Source organism: Cucurbita pepo, chromosome LG01 (genome assembly GCF_002806865.2).
Source record: "Cucurbita pepo subsp. pepo cultivar mu-cu-16 chromosome LG01, ASM280686v2, whole genome shotgun sequence".
Taxonomy (NCBI): Eukaryota; Viridiplantae; Streptophyta; class Magnoliopsida; order Cucurbitales; family Cucurbitaceae; genus Cucurbita; species Cucurbita pepo.
In genome coordinates this window covers 6481016-6498893 of record NC_036638.1, presented here as the reverse complement: position 1 = coordinate 6498893, position 17878 = coordinate 6481016, and the positions used below count along the sequence as shown (strand labels likewise).

Genomic DNA, 17878 nt, shown 5'->3' with positions numbered 1-17878 from the left:
TTTTTTTTTTTTTTTTTTTTGGTTAAAACAAACGACAATGCTCGGGTTTTAATTTTTAGCCTACTTTCGATATGTCAAAACATAATAATCTCGTCATCATTTAGACATTGTAACGCTCACCCGTTTTCTTGTTTCGGTTTCCAAAATGTAGCTATAAATAAATCATCCCAAGCTCAGTATCAGTCCATGGGAAAATAAAAACAACTCTAAATTGACATCTTATTGAACCAAAATATATTCTATGAATAAACAGGGAGTAAATAACATGTTCAAAAAGGAAATATGCAATGAAATCATTTACCAAGCAGAATTCCAGGCAATGGATAAGCAGGTAAATATGTGCCTCTTTCAGATTTGTCGCTCTCATTCTTAGAGACTACTGATTTAGATTTAGAAGCCAAGCCACCATTGGTATTACCCCTAATAGATTACCTTCATAGGTGCACCATCCGGACCTGGATATGCTGCCTGCCTCCATTCTTCATATCCATCTCTATCAAGCTTCCTTGAGGTGCCTTCGCCCCACAAAAAAATTGGTTCTTCCAGCCTTTAGGTGTATAGAGAAGGATCGGGTCGGGTGTATGCAACATAGCAAACGGCTGGGAACTTTTACATCAACATGCAACAGCTACAGCTGATTCAGACTGGCTATTGTCCGTGTCGGCGAGCAAAGGGTTCTTTTGAAATTGGTTTCTTAGCTGACCACAAGCTGCATTCGCATCCAAGCCTCGGGTTTGACGAACGCTTACAGTGATTTTGTGAGACTCTAGAGCAGCTACAAAAGCCATCACCTGAAAATAGAAGAAAAGATTATGGATCAGTGAGGACATGAATATATACATTTTCTTATTGATATATGATGGAAAATAGCGCATCGGTCCAGAACGTACTGCTTTCTTGTATGGACGCTGATACTCGGAGCCTTCTATGGGATTGAAAGGTATCAGGTTCACGTGATAGCCACCTCCCCATTCACGAAGAAGCTTTGCAAGTTCTACAGCATGCTCTACTGCATCATTGACTCCAGCTGTTCAAATGATAAGCAACCAAACAATTGGGGGGAGACAATTTGTCAGATGTACACGATGCCAGAATCTACGATGAGGAACACAATGAACGAAGTGGTTCCAGTACCTAAAAGGGCATACTCGAAGGATACTCTCCGACTAGTTTGGACGAAATAATCACGACAATCTTTCATAATTGCTTCTAGAGGATATGCTTTTGCACTGGGCACAATAGTCTCCCGAAGCTTCTGGTTTGGTGCATGTAAGCTACAATGAAGAGTTAATCAAAGTAGAATTAAAACGAGAAACGAAGGACCTCGTCCTACAAATGCCCATGGATCATTTCTTCAAAGCAACCTAACACTTCGTGGATAAACACTATAAGCTAACCTTTGGAACTTATGGATTGGGAGGGGAAAGAACTTTGAGATGCTAGATAAAACTCTACAAGAACGGGTCTGCCTAATATAATTTCTTAATGATTCTATAGCAGTTTTGTGGTTATAATTCATACCAATTGGAACAGCTTGAAGGGATGACAACGTATAACCAGCCAATAAAGATTGACAGGAGAAAAGAAAAAAATCCTACACTTCTAAAACGTACATATTATTATCTATCACAAGTATATGCCATATGGAAACAGGCAAACTTTTCCCTTGGAAAATATCACTGGCAATAGTTCTCTCTTTAAAAAAAAAAAACAAGAATACTTTCCTGCAGAATATATGTTACCTGACGGCCAATGTTGACTGAAGTTTGTGAGACGCCAGCCTTTTAATTGTGTTAGGAACACCCACAGTAGAAATTGTAATCATTCTTTGTCCAATTTGAACATCCTTGGAAAAATATAAAAAATTCATGAGAAATTGCACACTCAGCAACGTAAAAAATAGCATGTAATAAAGCTGGTGGAACTTTAAAGCCAGCCCTCCCAAGTTCCCACCCACAACAGTTGGATGTGATCAAATTTTATAATCAATAAAGAATATGGCATAAGAAACCTATAACTCAAAGTGGACATGCAGGACACTGATAGAGCCTCAAAACTCTAGGGGATTGCTTGGGAATGATTTAAGAGAAAGTATTATGCTTACGTGCACTAAACAAAAAGCTTTGGAAGTATGGATACAAAAAGTCGAGATAGGTTTACGCTTGGTCTCTCCTCCTGGGCAGTGAATAATTGGGATAAAAGCCAAGCTATGCCTCCTAATGTCTCCGGATGACTCAAATAGAATACATGTATCTTGCAATCCAATTGAATCTAAGAATTCTTCTTCAAAAAATCCATCCTTTTGTTGTGTCATCTAGCTCTTTCGATTGGTCGCTTCTAGATAAGTGAAGCACAAACACCCTTTCAAAAGAAAATTAAATATCCTGTGCTTCAATGCTATTAGAATTTTTTATGAGGCATTGGTTAGAAAGGAGTGAAAAACTGTTTCATGGGGTGCCAGGTGAATAAATTTTCAGGGCAGTTCTTGAAGAATGTTGTTTTTCTTCACCTCTAAAGTTCTCTCGTGAGGTTTCTCATAATTACATACGACTTTTACCAATTGAGAGGATTCTTGTAATGCAGTGTGCTCTAGAGATACTTCCCCTGAATATTTCACTCTCAATGAAAGTTTTTACTAGAGTGTGAAGACGCAGGCCTCCGAGTCCTCTCCAGCTTCTCAGATTTACTTCTCTTAATAGTCTGGACTATTAAAACAACCTAATCGAATTTTTCCCTTCCAAGTCCTCTCTTGCAATATATGTAACGGGGTAAAGAGAAAATAAAGAAGAAAAGTTAAGGAAAAAATCAAATAGCAAACAAAAAATTATCCTAGAGTATTAGGACAAGATGAATCTAATAAAATAAACCTTGTTCAAGCATCGATGCGCTTCAAGCACTGATTTCATGTTCAACATCGGTTCGCCCATTCCCATGAATACTACATTTGTCACCCTATGGTTGAAAATTTCCTCAATTGCAAATACCTGTGCAGATAGGATGCAAGTAATCACAAAGGGGAGGATTAATTATATGACATAAATGCATTTTTTTTTTCAAATTTCGGAAACAACAAGATATCAGGACAGTAACAGTTCGTAATGGGACATAAAGACAGCGTTTGAGAGAGACAAAATACCTGCTCGACAATTTCATGTCTTTGAAGATTCCTAGAAAATCCTCCTTTCCCAGTGGCACAAAAAGAACAGCGCAGTGGGCAGCCAACCTTAATGTTTGAGAGTCAGTAGAGAAAGACTACTTGCCCAAATTATAAAAGAAGATATGCTGACGAACATGTAAATCACAAAATTCATGTCTTTGAATGACCAGATATGAATATTACCTGTGATGAGATGCAAGCAGTAAGGCGAACTGACCCTTTACTGTTTTTGTCTTCCACAGGTATGCCGACTGTTTCAATCAGCCTGTTGTCATCCAACTTAAGCAATAACTGCAAAATTTTGAAAAAAATTTGATGCTTAAAGTCAGAAGAACATGCAATAAAAACATTCAACCATTACTTAACCTGATAAAATTTTAACAATTCAACAAGAATGCAATCAAAAAATTGTATATATCAAACTACCTTCACGGTCCCATCAGACGCAGTAACAGACTGGTAAACAGGCGAACGGCCGACTCTCCATCCAGCTTCCTGAAGACCATTCCTGAATGCCAGTGGCACTGTAATCAACCCGAATCACTATGATAAGATAATGAGCAAACCGGCGAAATCAAGCAAATAAGAAGAAAGAACACTGACAGTTGGTAAAGTCTTCGACTTCCTTGACCTTCCTCTTGTAAATAAGCTGGTGGAGCTGCTTCCCTCTATACTTCTCCTAATCCATCTCAAACAGAAAATTTTAACGATACAAAGGAAAAAACCTCCATCAAATGCAAGCAATTCACAACAGGCGTTTAGAGTGTAACATAATGAATTTTGTTTGTTACCTGGCCCAAGTCTACGGCCAGCTGTTGGAGCTCCTCCTCCGACAAGCCAATGAGCACTTTTGGAGATTCGGGAGAAGCTCGTGCGGGAGGGGATAGGAAGGTGGAGGACTTCCGAGAGGGCACGGCAGCGACGCAGCGAGGGCGTAATGCACGTGCGACGGACGGCGAGCAGACTTGGTGAATGAGCGTCATTGAAATGGCGATCATCGTTGAGAAGAAGCTCTTGAGATTGCTTGGAGACCAGAGGCTAAAACCCTATCCGGAACTGTTCTTTTTTCCGGAGGGTTTTTTGTTTCTCACTTCAATTTGGCATTTGGTATTCTTTTTCTATCGGTTTTTAGGCTAAATTAATAAATAATAATAACAAAAATCCTTTTAACTTAAAATATTTGTTAATACCTTAAATTTAAAAATAATAATAATAATAATAATAACGTTAATTAATATCGGAATAATATTAAATTTTGGTTTTATTTTTCATTAAAATATTTTAGAAATTTGGAAAAAATAAAGTTTTTAAAAAAAGTTTGTAAACATATTTAAAAAAATAATGTTAGCAAGCAAATAAATAACAATCATGACTAGACTTTGACATATAACCCAAAAATTGAAACTAGTCACCTCCCAACAATATATTTTAAGGCATTTTAACATCAATAAATGTTATTTGAGTCAATGACAATGCACCTCTAAATTGACATAACAAAAATATTAAATACCTAACAAACATGAAAACCAGTCAAAATGTTTTGAAACGAACATGCAATCATAAATAGCACGTATCGAATAAATATGACCGTGACATTCGACACGCGACCACAAAGAATAAATAATAAATAAAAAGTTGTTACTAAATTTTTTATTTTATTTTAATAATTAATGAATTAAAAAAAATTCGATCCCACAAACACATAAAATGGTAGGATTTAACTTTACAATTTGACCTTAAAAATGTCGAAAATAGACAAAAAAAAAAAAAAAAAANGTGAACCAATTTTTATTATTTTTTAATCATTCTAATCAAATCGTGACTTGTAGTTTACTTCAAGTATATTTTTATGGTAGTTTTTTAAGCATTATTCCCTAAATCTTCATGAAATTGTAGTTTCTATAAAAAAAAAATTACTAGAATTAATTTAAAACTTATAAATACATTTAGTCTCTAAAAAATTAATTAATTGATAATATAAAAAAAATTAATTAATAACGTTAAGAACGATAAATAAGATAAAAAATATATAATGTGGAATATAATAAAACATCAGTTATTATTTAAAAAGAAAAGAAACAAAAAAGAAAAACCTGCCCTCCCGGTATCCTGTCGCTACGTATTTACGGCGCAACATGAGCTGTTATTTTTTTTCCCCCAATTCCACTTCAGTCAAAAAAAAACACGACGGTTCAATTCCCATTGACACCCTAACTCACGCGTATAAGGAGGGGTAAATCCGTAAAACCAACTCATTCCTTCCGGGCCGCCGGGAAATTCCGGTTCAGCCTCTGCGTCCTGCCCACATTTTTTGACATTTCATCATTAAATTTATTTCTCCATCAAAATATATCATTAATAAATCGTTTATTATTTATGTAATAATTAATAATTACATTTATAATCTTTAAAATTAGTCGTAACCATTGTTGTTATAAATTAAAACTTTAATTAATTTCTATTGTCAAAGGCAAAACATGATTTACCTAAAATAATAATCAAGGCTAAAATTCAGCTCAGCCACGAGGAGGAAAGCCAAAAAAAAAAGGTACGGCCGTTATCTTCGGATCTTACCCTCACCCGCGGTCATCTTTTTTTACTCAACACCATCAATTTTCCACCTCAGATTTAATGACCTGGCAATATCTCATTGGTCCGTCTCGTCAAGCCTGACAACCACTGGTTACCACCACCACCTTCGTAACGCTTTCTCTTTTTCCGTGTTCGTATCGCTGTATAAATATTCTCCACTTTCCGCTGTTTCAGAATCGGTCTCAGTAATCCTCTCTTCTCTCCACTCCCATTAATCCACCCTCGTCCCACCATGTCCGCCGCCGCATTCCACTGTCTCTTCGCGGCGCTTCTTATCCTTCTCCAAATCTCCACCGCCGCCGTCGCCATCGGTGTCAACTACGGCACTTTGGCAAACAACCTCCGACCGCCGGCGGAGGTAGTGAACTTCATCAAAACAAAAACCAAAATCGACCGCGTGAAGATCTTCGATACGAATCCGGATATCCTGCGAGCTTTCGCCGGCTCCGGCATTCTGGTGACGGTGACAGTCGGCAACGGCGAGATCCCCGGCCTGACGGATCTGGCCACCGCTCGCCAGTGGGTCGCTGCCCATATTCGGCCGTTTCATCCTCAGACGCGGATTCATTACATTGCAGTGGGGAATGAAATCATCCACACTAACGATAAGCCCCTGATCGCTCGTCTTGTTCCCGCCATGAAATCGCTCCACCGAGCTCTGGTTCTCGCCGGAATTACGGACATTAAGGTAATAATGCGTATTTATTATACCTCATTTTCTTTTAAGCCGGTGAGAAAAATAAATAAATAAATAAATAAAGCCGTTTTATAGCTGTTAGGTTATGATGATTTTTTTTTTTTTTTTTTTTTTTGANATTAATTTTAACTATGGATTTTAAATGACTTTTTATTTTCTTTTGCGAATATTTAAAATTTTAATTACATTTCTTTCACATATTCCTAATTCTAAATTAGGCATGCTAACTCTAAAAATCGTAAGTAATCAGAGCATAAGTTAATAATTAACATACATTTCAAATTTGGTAGGTATTATAGACTTTTCACTTTTTTCTAAAATGCCATTACATTTGACTTATTTTAATTATACTATTTTCTAAAATTTATCAAAACTATTTAAAACTTTGATAAACAATTATTTTTTAAAAAAGTAATAACAACGATAAAGCAAGAATTAAAATAATTATATAAAAAAAACAAATGAAAATATTTAAAGGAGGTAAAGAAATATAAATGCGTTGTCAAATTATAAAACGGCATCGTTTGGAGCTTTTGTAGGTGACATCCCCACATTCGTTAGCCATCCTCTCAATCTCGGAGCCACCAAGCATGGGGCGGTTTAGGCGAGGGTACGACCGAGCCATCTTCGGACCAATGCTCCAATTCCTGCGAGAAACAAAGGCCCCATTCATGGTTAACCCATATCCCTACTTCGGCTACTCACCCAACATGGCTAATTACGCCTTATTCGGACCAAACCGTGGCGTTTACGACAAGTACACTAAAATCACCTACACCAACATGTTCGACGCCATGATGGACGCACTCTATTCCGCCATGAAGAACATCGGCTACTCCGACGTCGAGATGGTCATCGGCGAAACCGGGTGGCCTACCAATTGCGACTATGTCGCTTGTAGCACCAACAACGCTGCTACTTTCCACAGGAACTTGGTTTGGCATGTCAATTCGGGGAAAGGAACTCCGTTGATGCCCAACAGGAAATTCGAGACCTATTTGTTTGCTCTGTTCAATGAAAATCTTAAACCCGGTCCGACCGCTGAGCGGAATTGGGGACTGTTTTACCCGGATTTTACTCCGGTTTATGATGTTCCCAACATCATGATCGGTGGACGGGTTAGTCTCTATACTTCCATTTCATTTTAAATTACAACATAACTACTACTAATCAGATCGGATTGTAAATTACAGAACCGTGGTGGTCGGGGAGGTGGACCCAAACCGGTGGCGCCGTCGGGGAAGAAATGGTGCGTCCCCAAATCCGACGCATCCGTCCAAGCCTTACAGAAGAACATCGACTACGTTTGCAGCTCGAACATCGACTGCCGTCCAATCCAAGCCGGCGGCGCGTGTTTTCTACCGAATGATATCCGATCCCACGCCTCTTTTGCCATGAATTCCTATTATCAGACCTCCGGTCGCAACGATTTCAACTGCGATTTCAGTCACACCGGCGTTATAACCACCGTCAATCCAAGTAAGTGCGCTTCCTAATTTTCTTCTGATTGCAGTTTCTAATCCAATTAACTGTGCTAACAGCGGTGGTTATCTGATGCAGGTCACGGCGGCTGTGTGTACATTTCTTGAGTGATCGAGCCCTAGAGGCGGACGAGGGATTTCGGTTGCATACGGGGCGGACGTATGAGAGGAATCTATGAGACCACATAAAGTTGCATACACTTTTTTTTTTCTTTCTTCTTTATTTATTTTCTCTTTATTGTAATTAATTGTATTCTTATGAAAACTTATGAAAACTAAGTATCAATCTCGTTCTATGTGTTCATCTTAATATATTGTTCGATTCTAATCTTTAAATTTTTCGTCGAAGAATGTGATATGGTGAGTGATATATACGTCCCACTACTAATTCAAGGAAAGAGAATATTAATACAAACAAGGATCCCCATCTATCTGTCTTAGTGAGGGAATTAATAATTTTTGAAAGTTTAAGTTTAGTTTAATTATTTTTTTTTAAGAAGATTTGATCAGTACAAAAAAAGGAAGGAGTTTAGTTCGAACCTACCTCCTTTTCCTTTTTTGAATTTCGCTGCTATTGTTTGCTTGAGTTTGTTTATAAACAATGTGAGGGTAAAGGTAGTCTGATGAGACTTCATCAGATAATTGCATTGGACAAGAGGGCAGTAGATTATAGAAAAGAAAGAATGCAAAAAATTAGAAATAAAAAAAAAGTACAGAAATTCTTGATTGCATCAGGAATCCCATTTTGTTTGAATTCGGTATGGATAAAAGATCTTCCTATGTTATACTATTCAATTCTCGACGATGAATCGATTTGATAGCTCCGATATTGTAAAAAAAATTAAGAACATCATTCAAAATATAAAATTAAATTACGGAGATAAATTGATACTGGGTATATTGGTTAGTTAAACTATATTAAATGACTAACCCGAAAACAATTATATAATATTATATATACAAGTTATTAGATACTAAAAGATACCCATGATTTAAGCATATTGATTATATATAAGTTGTTTTTACAATAATATATAATATTGAATAGTTTTTTAAATTCTCACAACTGACGTAACATTAATTATAAATTTTAAATATTCTTAATTCTTTTAAAAATAGGATCATGGGTTTATAAGTGAGGAATGCTAACTCTATTGGTATGAGGCATTTTGGGGAAGGCCAAAGCAAAGTCATGAGAGCTATACCATTGGAGAGAGTCGTGTTCGTCTAACATGGTATCAAAGTCATGCCCTAAATTTAGTCGTGTCATGCCCTAAATTGAGTGTCTGCCATAAATTTAGTCGTGTAAATAGATTGGTAAATTCTCAAATATCTTATTGGTAAATTCTCAAATATCTTACAAAGAACTCAAGAACTCAGAACTCCAAAAGAAAATGAGCTAGAACTATTTATAAATTTAAATATTCTTAATTCTTTTGGCAAGGTAATAAAAAATGACTAAAAACATTAATTATAAATTTTAAATATTGTTAATTATTTTGGCAAGGCAATAAAAAATGACTAAAAACATTAATTATAAATTTTAAATATTCTTAATTCTTTTAAAAATAGGCGATGGAGTTGGGTTTAGGGTTATAATCTTATTTTTCGGGTTAGTCCTGTTGATCAAAAAAAAAAAAAATGACAATTCTGAAGCCAAAATCGAACTTTTAGTTTTCTATAGAAATTGAACCTAATCCAAACCTTAAAAAACTAAGACAACCCAACTTTTATGGTTCGATCAAATTATGGAATCCTACAAACACCCTCGAAGTTATATTTATCTTTATTATAAAAATTAAAATGGAGAATAAAGTTTCTATCCATACTTAGGGATGGGATCTTCTTTGCCACACACCACGATAAACAATAAAAATAAAAGGAATAAAAAAAATTGTATTTTTGTGAAATAAATATAATTAATTTTCAAAGTTGAATACTCTTGGTACAAGACTTTAATGTTTTTGTTTATTATTTCATAAAAATAATACAAGCTGCACATCTTCCTCCAAATCTACCTTTTTATATAATAATATCCAGTACATAAAAATATATATATATATATTATTATTGCGAAATATAAATTTTGTCCTAACATTTCAATTATTATTATTTTTTAAATACTTTTCTACTCCTATTATTTTTAAATTTACCTATTTACTTTCAATTAAGTATGTAATTGAGTTTGAAGTTATTTTTATCTTTTTTAGAATAAAAAATAATTTAAAAGTTAAAGATATATTTTAAAATCTATTTATTTGATATTATTATTATATAATTATCTGCAGACAGAGGCGGTTTTGTTTTGACCCCAAATATTGTAAACAAAAGAAAAGGCCTTAACCAAAACCAAAAGCCACCGACAAATCAAACGAAGAAAAAAGAAATGGAAGATCGAGAGAAGAAGAACAATAACAAGAAGCAAAAGCACCACCACCAACCCGGCGCCGCCACCGCCAATCCACCACTTTCAGATTTCTCCTTCAAGCCTTCCGCTGCCGTCAAAGGCCTCCGATTCGGCGGTCAATTCGTCGTTAAATCCTTCACAATCCGGCGAGCTTGGACTATAGAATTTCTCCAACTCCTCTCTCTACCACCGCACCACGACAGCAACCGTCTTCCATTCAATTCCACCGCCGCGTTCCTCCCGACGAATTTCACTATTTTAGCGCACCACGCTTGGCATACTCTGACTCTCGGCCTCGGCACCAAGAAATCGAAGGTGATTCTGTTCGTTTTCGCAACGGAGGCTCTAAAAGTCGCCGCTGGCCGTCTTTGGCCGGTGGAAATCCCACTTGGCGAGGCGAATCGGCGGCTGATTCGGGGTCTCAGCGGCTGCGAGATGGCTAGATTTAAATATAGAAAAGGATGCCTAACTTTTTATATCTATGCGGTCCGCGAAAAAGGCTGCTTCGGATTCTCCGCCGCCGATGATTTAAACACAATTTTGCAGGCGGTTACTGCGCTCAATGATTTCTTGGACCACACCGCTATGCTTGCCTTGCCGAATCAGAGAAACATTAGTTATGACAGCGGCGGCAGCGGCGGCGGCAACAGCAACAACAACTTTACAACGCCGCCGGTGGCCGTTGTTCATTGAATTCCTCCAAAATTGATCTCCGATTCCGATCTTCTATTTAATTTTAAAGTTTAATTTATTGTTTGAGATTCAATTCCTGCAACTTTCCCCCCTTCCTTTTGATGAGTTAGATTGGATTCTAATCTTTTACCTGGAAAATGATACACTTAACAATGTTGGTAGTTATGATTTTCGTATCAATGGTCATTTTCTCGGGAAAGAATGCAATTAAATCATCAATTAAAGTGGAGTTTTCGTTCTTCCTTCACATTTTGATCGAAAATATATGTATTATGTATAGTTATTTTATGTTTGAGTCAACGAGTTCGATATTATTATCACATCATTATATTTCTCGATATTTCTCTTAAGTGTGCTGTTAGAAATTCGAATCTCAAATATTCTATTTATCTATTAAATTTAGAGGTTTTTATTTACTAGTAAATATTTAAAAACGTGTAAAAATTTAGTTGGTCTAAATTTAAATTTTAAATTAATATAGTAAACTTCCATAATTAAATTAATTTAAATCATTAATCACCATTTTGATTTGGTTGAAGACCAGTCAAAATCATATAAATAAAGTTATTTAACCTAAATAAAAATAAATTATTTTAGTGGTTATATTTGAATTTAATTTGGGTATGATTTTGGTAGTGTGTAAAAATTTGAACTTGGTGTATTTGAGAAATAGGCATTTATGTTGTGCCAATTATGTAAATACTTCTTTTTAAGGGGGTAGACAGCAATAAATAAGCAAGAATTTAATTTTTAGGTATTTATTTATTTTGTTAAATTATGAGGAATCTCCAATTCCATATTAAAATAATAATAATAATAATAACTGAACAACTTTCAGAACATTGAGACAAATATTTTAAAATGTGTTTATAATTTCAAGGAAATCGCTTTAATTTTGAGACCCGTGTTGCGCAGCTTCCAGTTTCTGTTTCTGTAAAATAAAATAAATTATTTATTTGTTTTGGAATAATCTCACATGGTTATTATTATTTAATTATTTACATTAATATTATATAACTATTTAAAAAATATCCCTTCCAATTATGGAAAATGATTTATTAAAAATATAAAAATTTACAAAATTATCAGAATTTTACGTTTTTTTTTTTCATTGTCTTATAAGGATATGTTTGGTTGGGTGTAACAATAAAATTAATTGAGTTTGCATAATTGGATGTATCGATAGGGTGGTTATCTAATTAGGATATATATGTCGTTTGAGATTTAAGTCTCCACTTTTAAATTTTGATCTAAAAAAATGTTAATATGAAAACAATTCAACTCGTTGTTAATATCTTCAATTTATAAAAAGAATACTATTCATGACATTTTTTAGGGGCTTAAAAAATGCTAAAAATTATTAGATTTTTAAATGAAATTTGAATCATTGAACATGTGTGGTGGTGACGTAGGATCGTGCGACAATGTTCGAGTCTCAATTTTTATTTAGATCGTCATCTTATTTTAGGCTTCATTTTCATCCCATCGTTTTATAGATTCATATTATAACAAAAGTTTAAGACATTTTGAACCTTAAAACTCAAGGGTTATTTTTTTTTTTTTAAATTTAGTTAATAAAATAAAAAACTATTATTATTATTCTTATTATTCTTATTTTGTAAATAGAGGGATAAATAACAAATTTTTTAGTATAAATAGCAAAATAAAAAAAAGATTAAAATAATACGCCCACCGTGGGGCTCGAACCCACGACCACAAGGTTAAGAGCCTTGCGCTCTACCAACTGAGCTAGACGGGCTTTGTTGTTAACACTCAATGTATTTTTATATTTAATATTTAAATTGTGCATATTATTCATTTAGCAACACGGTACCGGCAGGCACCAAACGACGCCTTTGGGAGGAGGGGAACTCTGAGAGCAACGATGGCGTCTCTGTGGTCTTTGATGGAGGTTCTCATCTATCTCTTTCTCGTTGCAGCTTGTGGATTACTCTCCGCTATTATTTTCGAAGCTAACAGAAGAAGGCTTAACCACTCGTACGTTCAATTTCCATTTCCTCATCCTTAAATCTCATCTGGTTTACGATTCCGCATTTTGATTTCTTTCTCCCGTTTCCTTGCATTCATCTGATCTTCCGTCGTTCAATTTCTTGGTTCTGTATCTGATTGGATTTTTCTCCATCGGAATCTTAATAGCCACGTTGAAGCTCCTGCGGTCTTTGAGGATCCCAATACGTTGACGCAGGTATTTCCAGTCTCTGATACCAATTATTAGTGATTCGATCGCATGTTTTGTTAACGTTCTGTATGTATCATTTGAGATCTACTGCAGGAAGTTGATAATGTATGCGATTTGTTATGTTGTCAGTCTGATTGAAATCCGGAATGAGGTATTCTGGAATTTATATTTCTGTTGTTTTATGTAGGTTTCTTGTCCTTCCATCTTTGATCCGGCTGAGAAGTATATATCTTTGGTTATTCCAGCATATAATGAAGAGCAGAGGCTTCCCGGTGCTCTGCAAGAAACCATTGAGTAAGTTGAATGGGAACTGTGTGTGAATTTCACCCCCTCCCCCTCGAGCATTAGCTGATTTATGCCATTTGGATCATATTCATGAACCTTTTTTTCAGAGACGATTATGACATATCAAAAGAACAATCTTGTTTACTTATCAAGGCATATTTGAATCTCTCGGATTTCTTTTGCTTTTAGTTGGAAAGTTTCAAAAAAAATTCATCAAAACTTCCAAATAATTGGAAGCTGCTTTACATTTTTAGTCTATACGTTGGCCATAATCGTCCGCACCAATATTGGTGCCTCAAATCTAGAAAGATTATTAACCATTTCTGAATAAAATTTATCTTCATAAATCAGTATCACATACTTGATCTCTTGTTGAATCTTCTTTAGACCTTAATCATATAATTTTTTAGCAGATAAGGTAGGCAATTTCTCAGAGAGGTGCACTTGGTTACTATTAGATTATTGTTCTTGAAGGACTTAAAAAAGGTTGCACAATTTATGCACAATATTATTGCCGTGTTTGTTTTGTAGTTATCTTCAAGAACGTGCAGCAAAGGATAAATCATTCTCATACGAGGTACAGATCATCTCTTAATCTTCTGCATTGATTTAATGTTGTGCATTGCTTCTTGAAGAATAAAATAATTGTTTGAATCTGAATCTTGTGGAACGTGTTGCTGATCTTATAAAACTATTAAAATTGTCTTTTCTAATTTTGTGCCTCGAGACATAGTCTTTCCCCTTCCAGTTTGGTGAGAGTCCTTGTCAGGAATTGGGAGTGAGCTTCTTTCTGTTAGGTAGTTCACGTTCATGGTACTGGAAATAATTTGTTTTCCATGACAAAAAATATTTCCCATTTTTAGAACTATGGTCTAGTGCCTTTCTTGATATGTATGGGAAAAAATAATTAAATAAGCTGTGGCTCATGTTAATGTCCTCTCTCCTGCCTGAATACCTTTCTCAAGTAAGAACAAACATCATGAGATCGATGTATTTAATATGGCAGAATACATTTAACTTGTCTATCTATTAAGGCTTATTTCTTAGTATGTATTATCACGTTGATGAAATTTTGATAGAACTCTCTGATCTTTCTTTAAAAAGGCTATTGCTAAATATGAAACAAATAGTATGCAAGTGACACTGAACCCTCCCCATCCAACTTCTTTAACAAATTGGCATTACTTTCCACTCCGGATCTCATTTTGGTTCAGTTAATTTCATCTCCACCCAATTCCCAAGGTGGCCAATGATGTCCTCTCACTCCTTCAGCAGTGCTTAGCTACCCGGTTCAATACCCAGTTGAATGTGGACCTCTCTTTTTTTTTTCTTTCCTTCCCATCATTCAGCTCAGTTAACTGGTTTTATTGGCTTCTTTCTCCTATTATAGAAGAATACCGAGGATTTATCATGCTCTTTCTAACCTAATGACAGAGTCATTTCAGAATGTAGAATATATTTGGTCTACTCTCCGATTCTTTAATTTTGAAATTGATGAAAACTTGATCAGGTGGTCATTGTTGATGATGGAAGCATAGATGGGACAAAAAGAGTTGGTCGGGAATTTTCCAAGAAGTTCTCAGTTGACAATGTGAGGGTTATCCTTCTTGGAAGAAATCATGGAAAGGGAGAAGCGATTAGAAAAGTGAGTCCATTCTAAGCAGGTTATTTGTTATCAGTTTCTGATGTTACATTCTCTGGCAACAATCCATTGAAATCTCTAGTCTCTGCGGAAGCATTGTTAAACAGGGGATGTTGCATTCACGTGGTGAATTACTTTTAATGTTGGACGCTGATGGAGCAACCAAAGTTAATGACCTAGAAAAACTTGAAAATCAGGTTATCTTCATTCTTATTTTTAAGCTGTTGATATTTTACTGGACTGTTATTCTTAAAGTTTTGCCTTGGGCGCACAAGACTTCCAATATTAGCTATTGAGGACTACTTTATGACATTCCAGATTCATGCCTTTGCCAAAAAGGAATCTAGTGGTTCTAGTTTTAGAGTTTCTGATATCCCGGTTGCTGCTTTTGGTTCTCGTGCTCATTTGGAGGAAAAGGCTCTAGCTACAGTTAAGTATTTTATTTAGGCCAAATCAAAGGAATAATTATTGTTCGTTGTACTGTTTCTCTTTCATTCATCTTAATGAAAACATGGTTTCTCATCCATATACGTACAGCATGTACATAATGTTATTATTTTGAATTTGCTTAGGATTGTCTAGGCTGAGACGGTGCATGTATATATAATGTTACTTTTTTGGGGTTCGCAAAGGATTGTCCAGGCTGAGCCATCTCATCATTCCTCCTTGCTTTAATCTGAACTATTTCCCATATTTTTCAGAGAAAGATGTACCGTAACTTCTTGATGAAAGGTTTCCATCTTGTGGTTCTTTTAACTGCCGGTCCTGGAATACGTGATACCCAGGTGATTTGTGCTTCCCTGCAGATATTAATCATTTACTGGTTCTAGTTTGACATGGATACCATATATTACAATAGATACTATTTTCTCAAGTGAAGATAATTGATTTTAGTTAGTGATCTTCTCGGTGATAACTGATTGATTCACGTTTTACAGTGTGGTTTCAAGATGTTTACAAGATCTGCAGCAAGAAAGCTTTTCACAAATATTCGTTTGAAAAGGTAGATGAATCCTGCACGACCTAATTTGTCCGTGCTCCTCAATTTCAAAATCCAGATTCTAATAGCATTGCTGAACTGATATTGTTCTGATTTTGTGTCTGCTATTTATGATAACTTGGTAACTTTGAGATAGCATCCATCATTTCAGGGCTTTGTCTTCTCTCTCTTTTTGCGTTTTGTTATTTTGTTATTTTTTTTCCTTTTCGATGAGGAGGAGGTAAAGTGTTGTCCTTCTTGACTCTATTATTACAGAATCTTAGACCGTACATTTGAGCTTTGAAGGAAAAGACCTAAATGACGTAAAAATTTGGACGACAAAGCAAGCCATCACATTGACAGAAAAATAATGCTTATTTCTCCATTGCCCTTACATACTAATTTATTGTGGTCTCTGTCTAGACTGGTGTCTATGATGAAACTTTGATGCTCATTTTTCCTCCACTTGTTTCATTACTGTATGTGGTCATTGAATACTGTTAAGAAGACAAATTCAAGTCATTTGTCTGTGCACGCTTTATATTTTGCATATCTTGTTCATGGAACTGACTTTGTTGTGCACTTTTTACAGATGGTGCTTCGATGTCGAGATTGTTTATCTCTGCAAACGATTTCACATTCCGATGGTTGAAATATCTGTGAACTGGTCCGAAATCCCTGGATCGAAGGTAAATCCATTGAGCATACCCAACATGCTTTGGGAGCTGGCTCTCATGTCTATGGGATATAGGACAGGTATGTGGAGAGTTCATACATAACCTTTTCGATTGTCCGATAAGGCAATAACCACAGTAATCTCGGTGATCAATGATTTCATTTAGGACCAAATACGAGCACACGAAATGTTAGTTGAGCAATATTTCATACTGTGTCAGCTTTTGCTTAGGCAAGCCACAGCCTGACCATTTCATTTATGTAGAATTATTGGGATGTGAAAAACTTTTACTCATACTTTCATACCGGCTTATGAATCTGATGTCGAAGTTCTAAAGAAATATTGATTTAATTTCCCAAGTTGTCAAATCCAATTTTGTCTGCTATATTTTATCTTTTTATAATCTTCAGAGCATGGGGAAACCCAAAAATCTTCCCTAAAATTTTTTACGATGGAAATAAGAAATCCCTTTTTAGAGTTTTTACTTCTTTATTTTAAAAATTAAAAAATGAAGAGTTTACTGAAGAACTGATATCAAGCAATGAATAATTGACGCCAAAAGTAACTGCAGGAATCTAAACCTTCTTTTTATTTGTTTAATTATTTATTATTAATATATATATATACATAAGCCACAGAACTTACCATATGAAATATAGAATTGGAAATATACTATTCTAATAATTTTTGAGAAATTAATCTGTAGGCAATATTTAATTTTAGGGTTTTTTTTTTAATCTATGTCAAGAAAATAAAATTTTTATTTTTATTTAGATATTTGAAATTTAGCTATAAATTTAATTGTTTTTTAAAAATTAAAGTTAAATAGTAAAAAACTGTGAGAATAAGCCTAATTTTTTAAATTAAAAACTGAATTGTTGTTATTATTATTATTATTATTTTATGTCTAATAAATAAATAGGCTGAATGAATTTATTTCCTACTAGATTTTAAAATTAAGTTGGGCGGAGTGGATAAATTTGAACATTAATACATGACCAAAAGAATCAACAAAGTCCATCAAGAGGTTCTTAAAGAATAAAAAATAAGTGTGATAAATAATATTTTA

At 34.9% G+C, this 17878-nt stretch overlaps 4 protein-coding genes and 1 non-coding gene across 5 annotated transcripts; 3 read left to right on the top strand and 2 right to left on the bottom strand.

The window, feature by feature from the left end:
• Positions 1–141: 141 nt before the first annotated feature.
• Positions 142–4263, bottom strand: LOC111779193 (probable dual-specificity RNA methyltransferase RlmN). The gene is made up of 10 exons (XM_023659289.1): positions 3949–4263; positions 3761–3836; positions 3584–3681; positions 3341–3448; positions 3137–3223; positions 2868–2984; positions 1743–1846; positions 1135–1274; positions 891–1027; positions 142–791 (listed from the first exon to the last, which is right to left on the bottom strand). Exons 1-10 carry the CDS (start codon positions 4153–4155, stop codon positions 615–617), a joined length of 1251 nt encoding a protein of 416 aa, XP_023515057.1. The 5' UTR covers positions 4156–4263; the 3' UTR covers positions 142–614.
• A 1677-nt stretch (positions 4264–5940) lies between these two features.
• Positions 5941–8237, top strand: LOC111790320 (glucan endo-1,3-beta-glucosidase-like). The gene is made up of 4 exons (XM_023671182.1): positions 5941–6437; positions 6986–7564; positions 7640–7925; positions 8007–8237. The coding sequence occupies exons 1-4, from the start codon at positions 5982–5984 to the stop codon at positions 8033–8035; spliced, it is 1350 nt and encodes a 449-aa protein (XP_023526950.1). The 5' UTR covers positions 5941–5981; the 3' UTR covers positions 8036–8237.
• Positions 8238–10251: 2014 nt separating this feature from the next.
• On the top strand, positions 10252–11267 carry LOC111807888. The gene has a single exon (XM_023693723.1). The coding sequence runs from the start codon at positions 10314–10316 to the stop codon at positions 11025–11027; it is 714 nt and encodes a 237-aa protein (XP_023549491.1). The 5' UTR covers positions 10252–10313; the 3' UTR covers positions 11028–11267.
• A 1446-nt stretch (positions 11268–12713) lies between these two features.
• Positions 12714–12786, bottom strand: TRNAK-CUU. Its single transcript has one exon. It is a non-coding gene; the product is annotated as a tRNA-Lys (tRNA).
• Positions 12787–12878: 92 nt separating this feature from the next.
• On the top strand, positions 12879–17166 carry LOC111781841 (dolichyl-phosphate beta-glucosyltransferase). The gene is made up of 10 exons (XM_023662558.1): positions 12879–13025; positions 13185–13233; positions 13415–13521; positions 14044–14089; positions 15023–15157; positions 15262–15351; positions 15473–15583; positions 15856–15939; positions 16093–16157; positions 16726–17166. Exons 1-10 carry the CDS (start codon positions 12913–12915, stop codon positions 16910–16912), a joined length of 987 nt encoding a protein of 328 aa, XP_023518326.1. The 5' UTR covers positions 12879–12912; the 3' UTR covers positions 16913–17166.
• Positions 17167–17878: the final 712 nt, after the last annotated feature.

Excerpts from the sequence above, each read along its gene's own strand:
- LOC111807888 (XM_023693723.1), top strand. The coding sequence starts at position 10,314 with ATGGAAGATCGAGAGAAGAAGAACAATAACAAGAAGCAAAAGCACCAC.
- LOC111781841 (XM_023662558.1), top strand. The coding sequence starts at position 12,913 with ATGGCGTCTCTGTGGTCTTTGATGGAGGTTCTCATCTATCTCTTTCTC. Across the intron at positions 13,234-13,414 it reads ATCCCAATACGTTGACGCAG|GTTTCTTGTCCTTCCATCTT; the intron begins GTATTTCCAGTC and ends TGTTTTATGTAG. Across the intron at positions 16,158-16,725 it reads ACAAATATTCGTTTGAAAAG|ATGGTGCTTCGATGTCGAGA; the intron begins GTAGATGAATCC and ends CACTTTTTACAG.
- LOC111790320 (XM_023671182.1), top strand. The coding sequence starts at position 5,982 with ATGTCCGCCGCCGCATTCCACTGTCTCTTCGCGGCGCTTCTTATCCTT. Across the intron at positions 6,438-6,985 it reads CCGGAATTACGGACATTAAG|GTGACATCCCCACATTCGTT; the intron begins GTAATAATGCGT and ends GAGCTTTTGTAG. Across the intron at positions 7,565-7,639 it reads ACATCATGATCGGTGGACGG|AACCGTGGTGGTCGGGGAGG; the intron begins GTTAGTCTCTAT and ends TGTAAATTACAG.
- LOC111779193 (XM_023659289.1), bottom strand. The coding sequence starts at position 4,155 with ATGATCGCCATTTCAATGACGCTCATTCACCAAGTCTGCTCGCCGTCC. Across the intron at positions 2,985-3,136 it reads GACATGAAATTGTCGAGCAG|GTATTTGCAATTGAGGAAAT; the intron begins GTATTTTGTCTC and ends CTATCTGCACAG. Across the intron at positions 792-890 it reads AGCGTCCATACAAGAAAGCA|GTGATGGCTTTTGTAGCTGC; the intron begins GTACGTTCTGGA and ends TTCTATTTTCAG.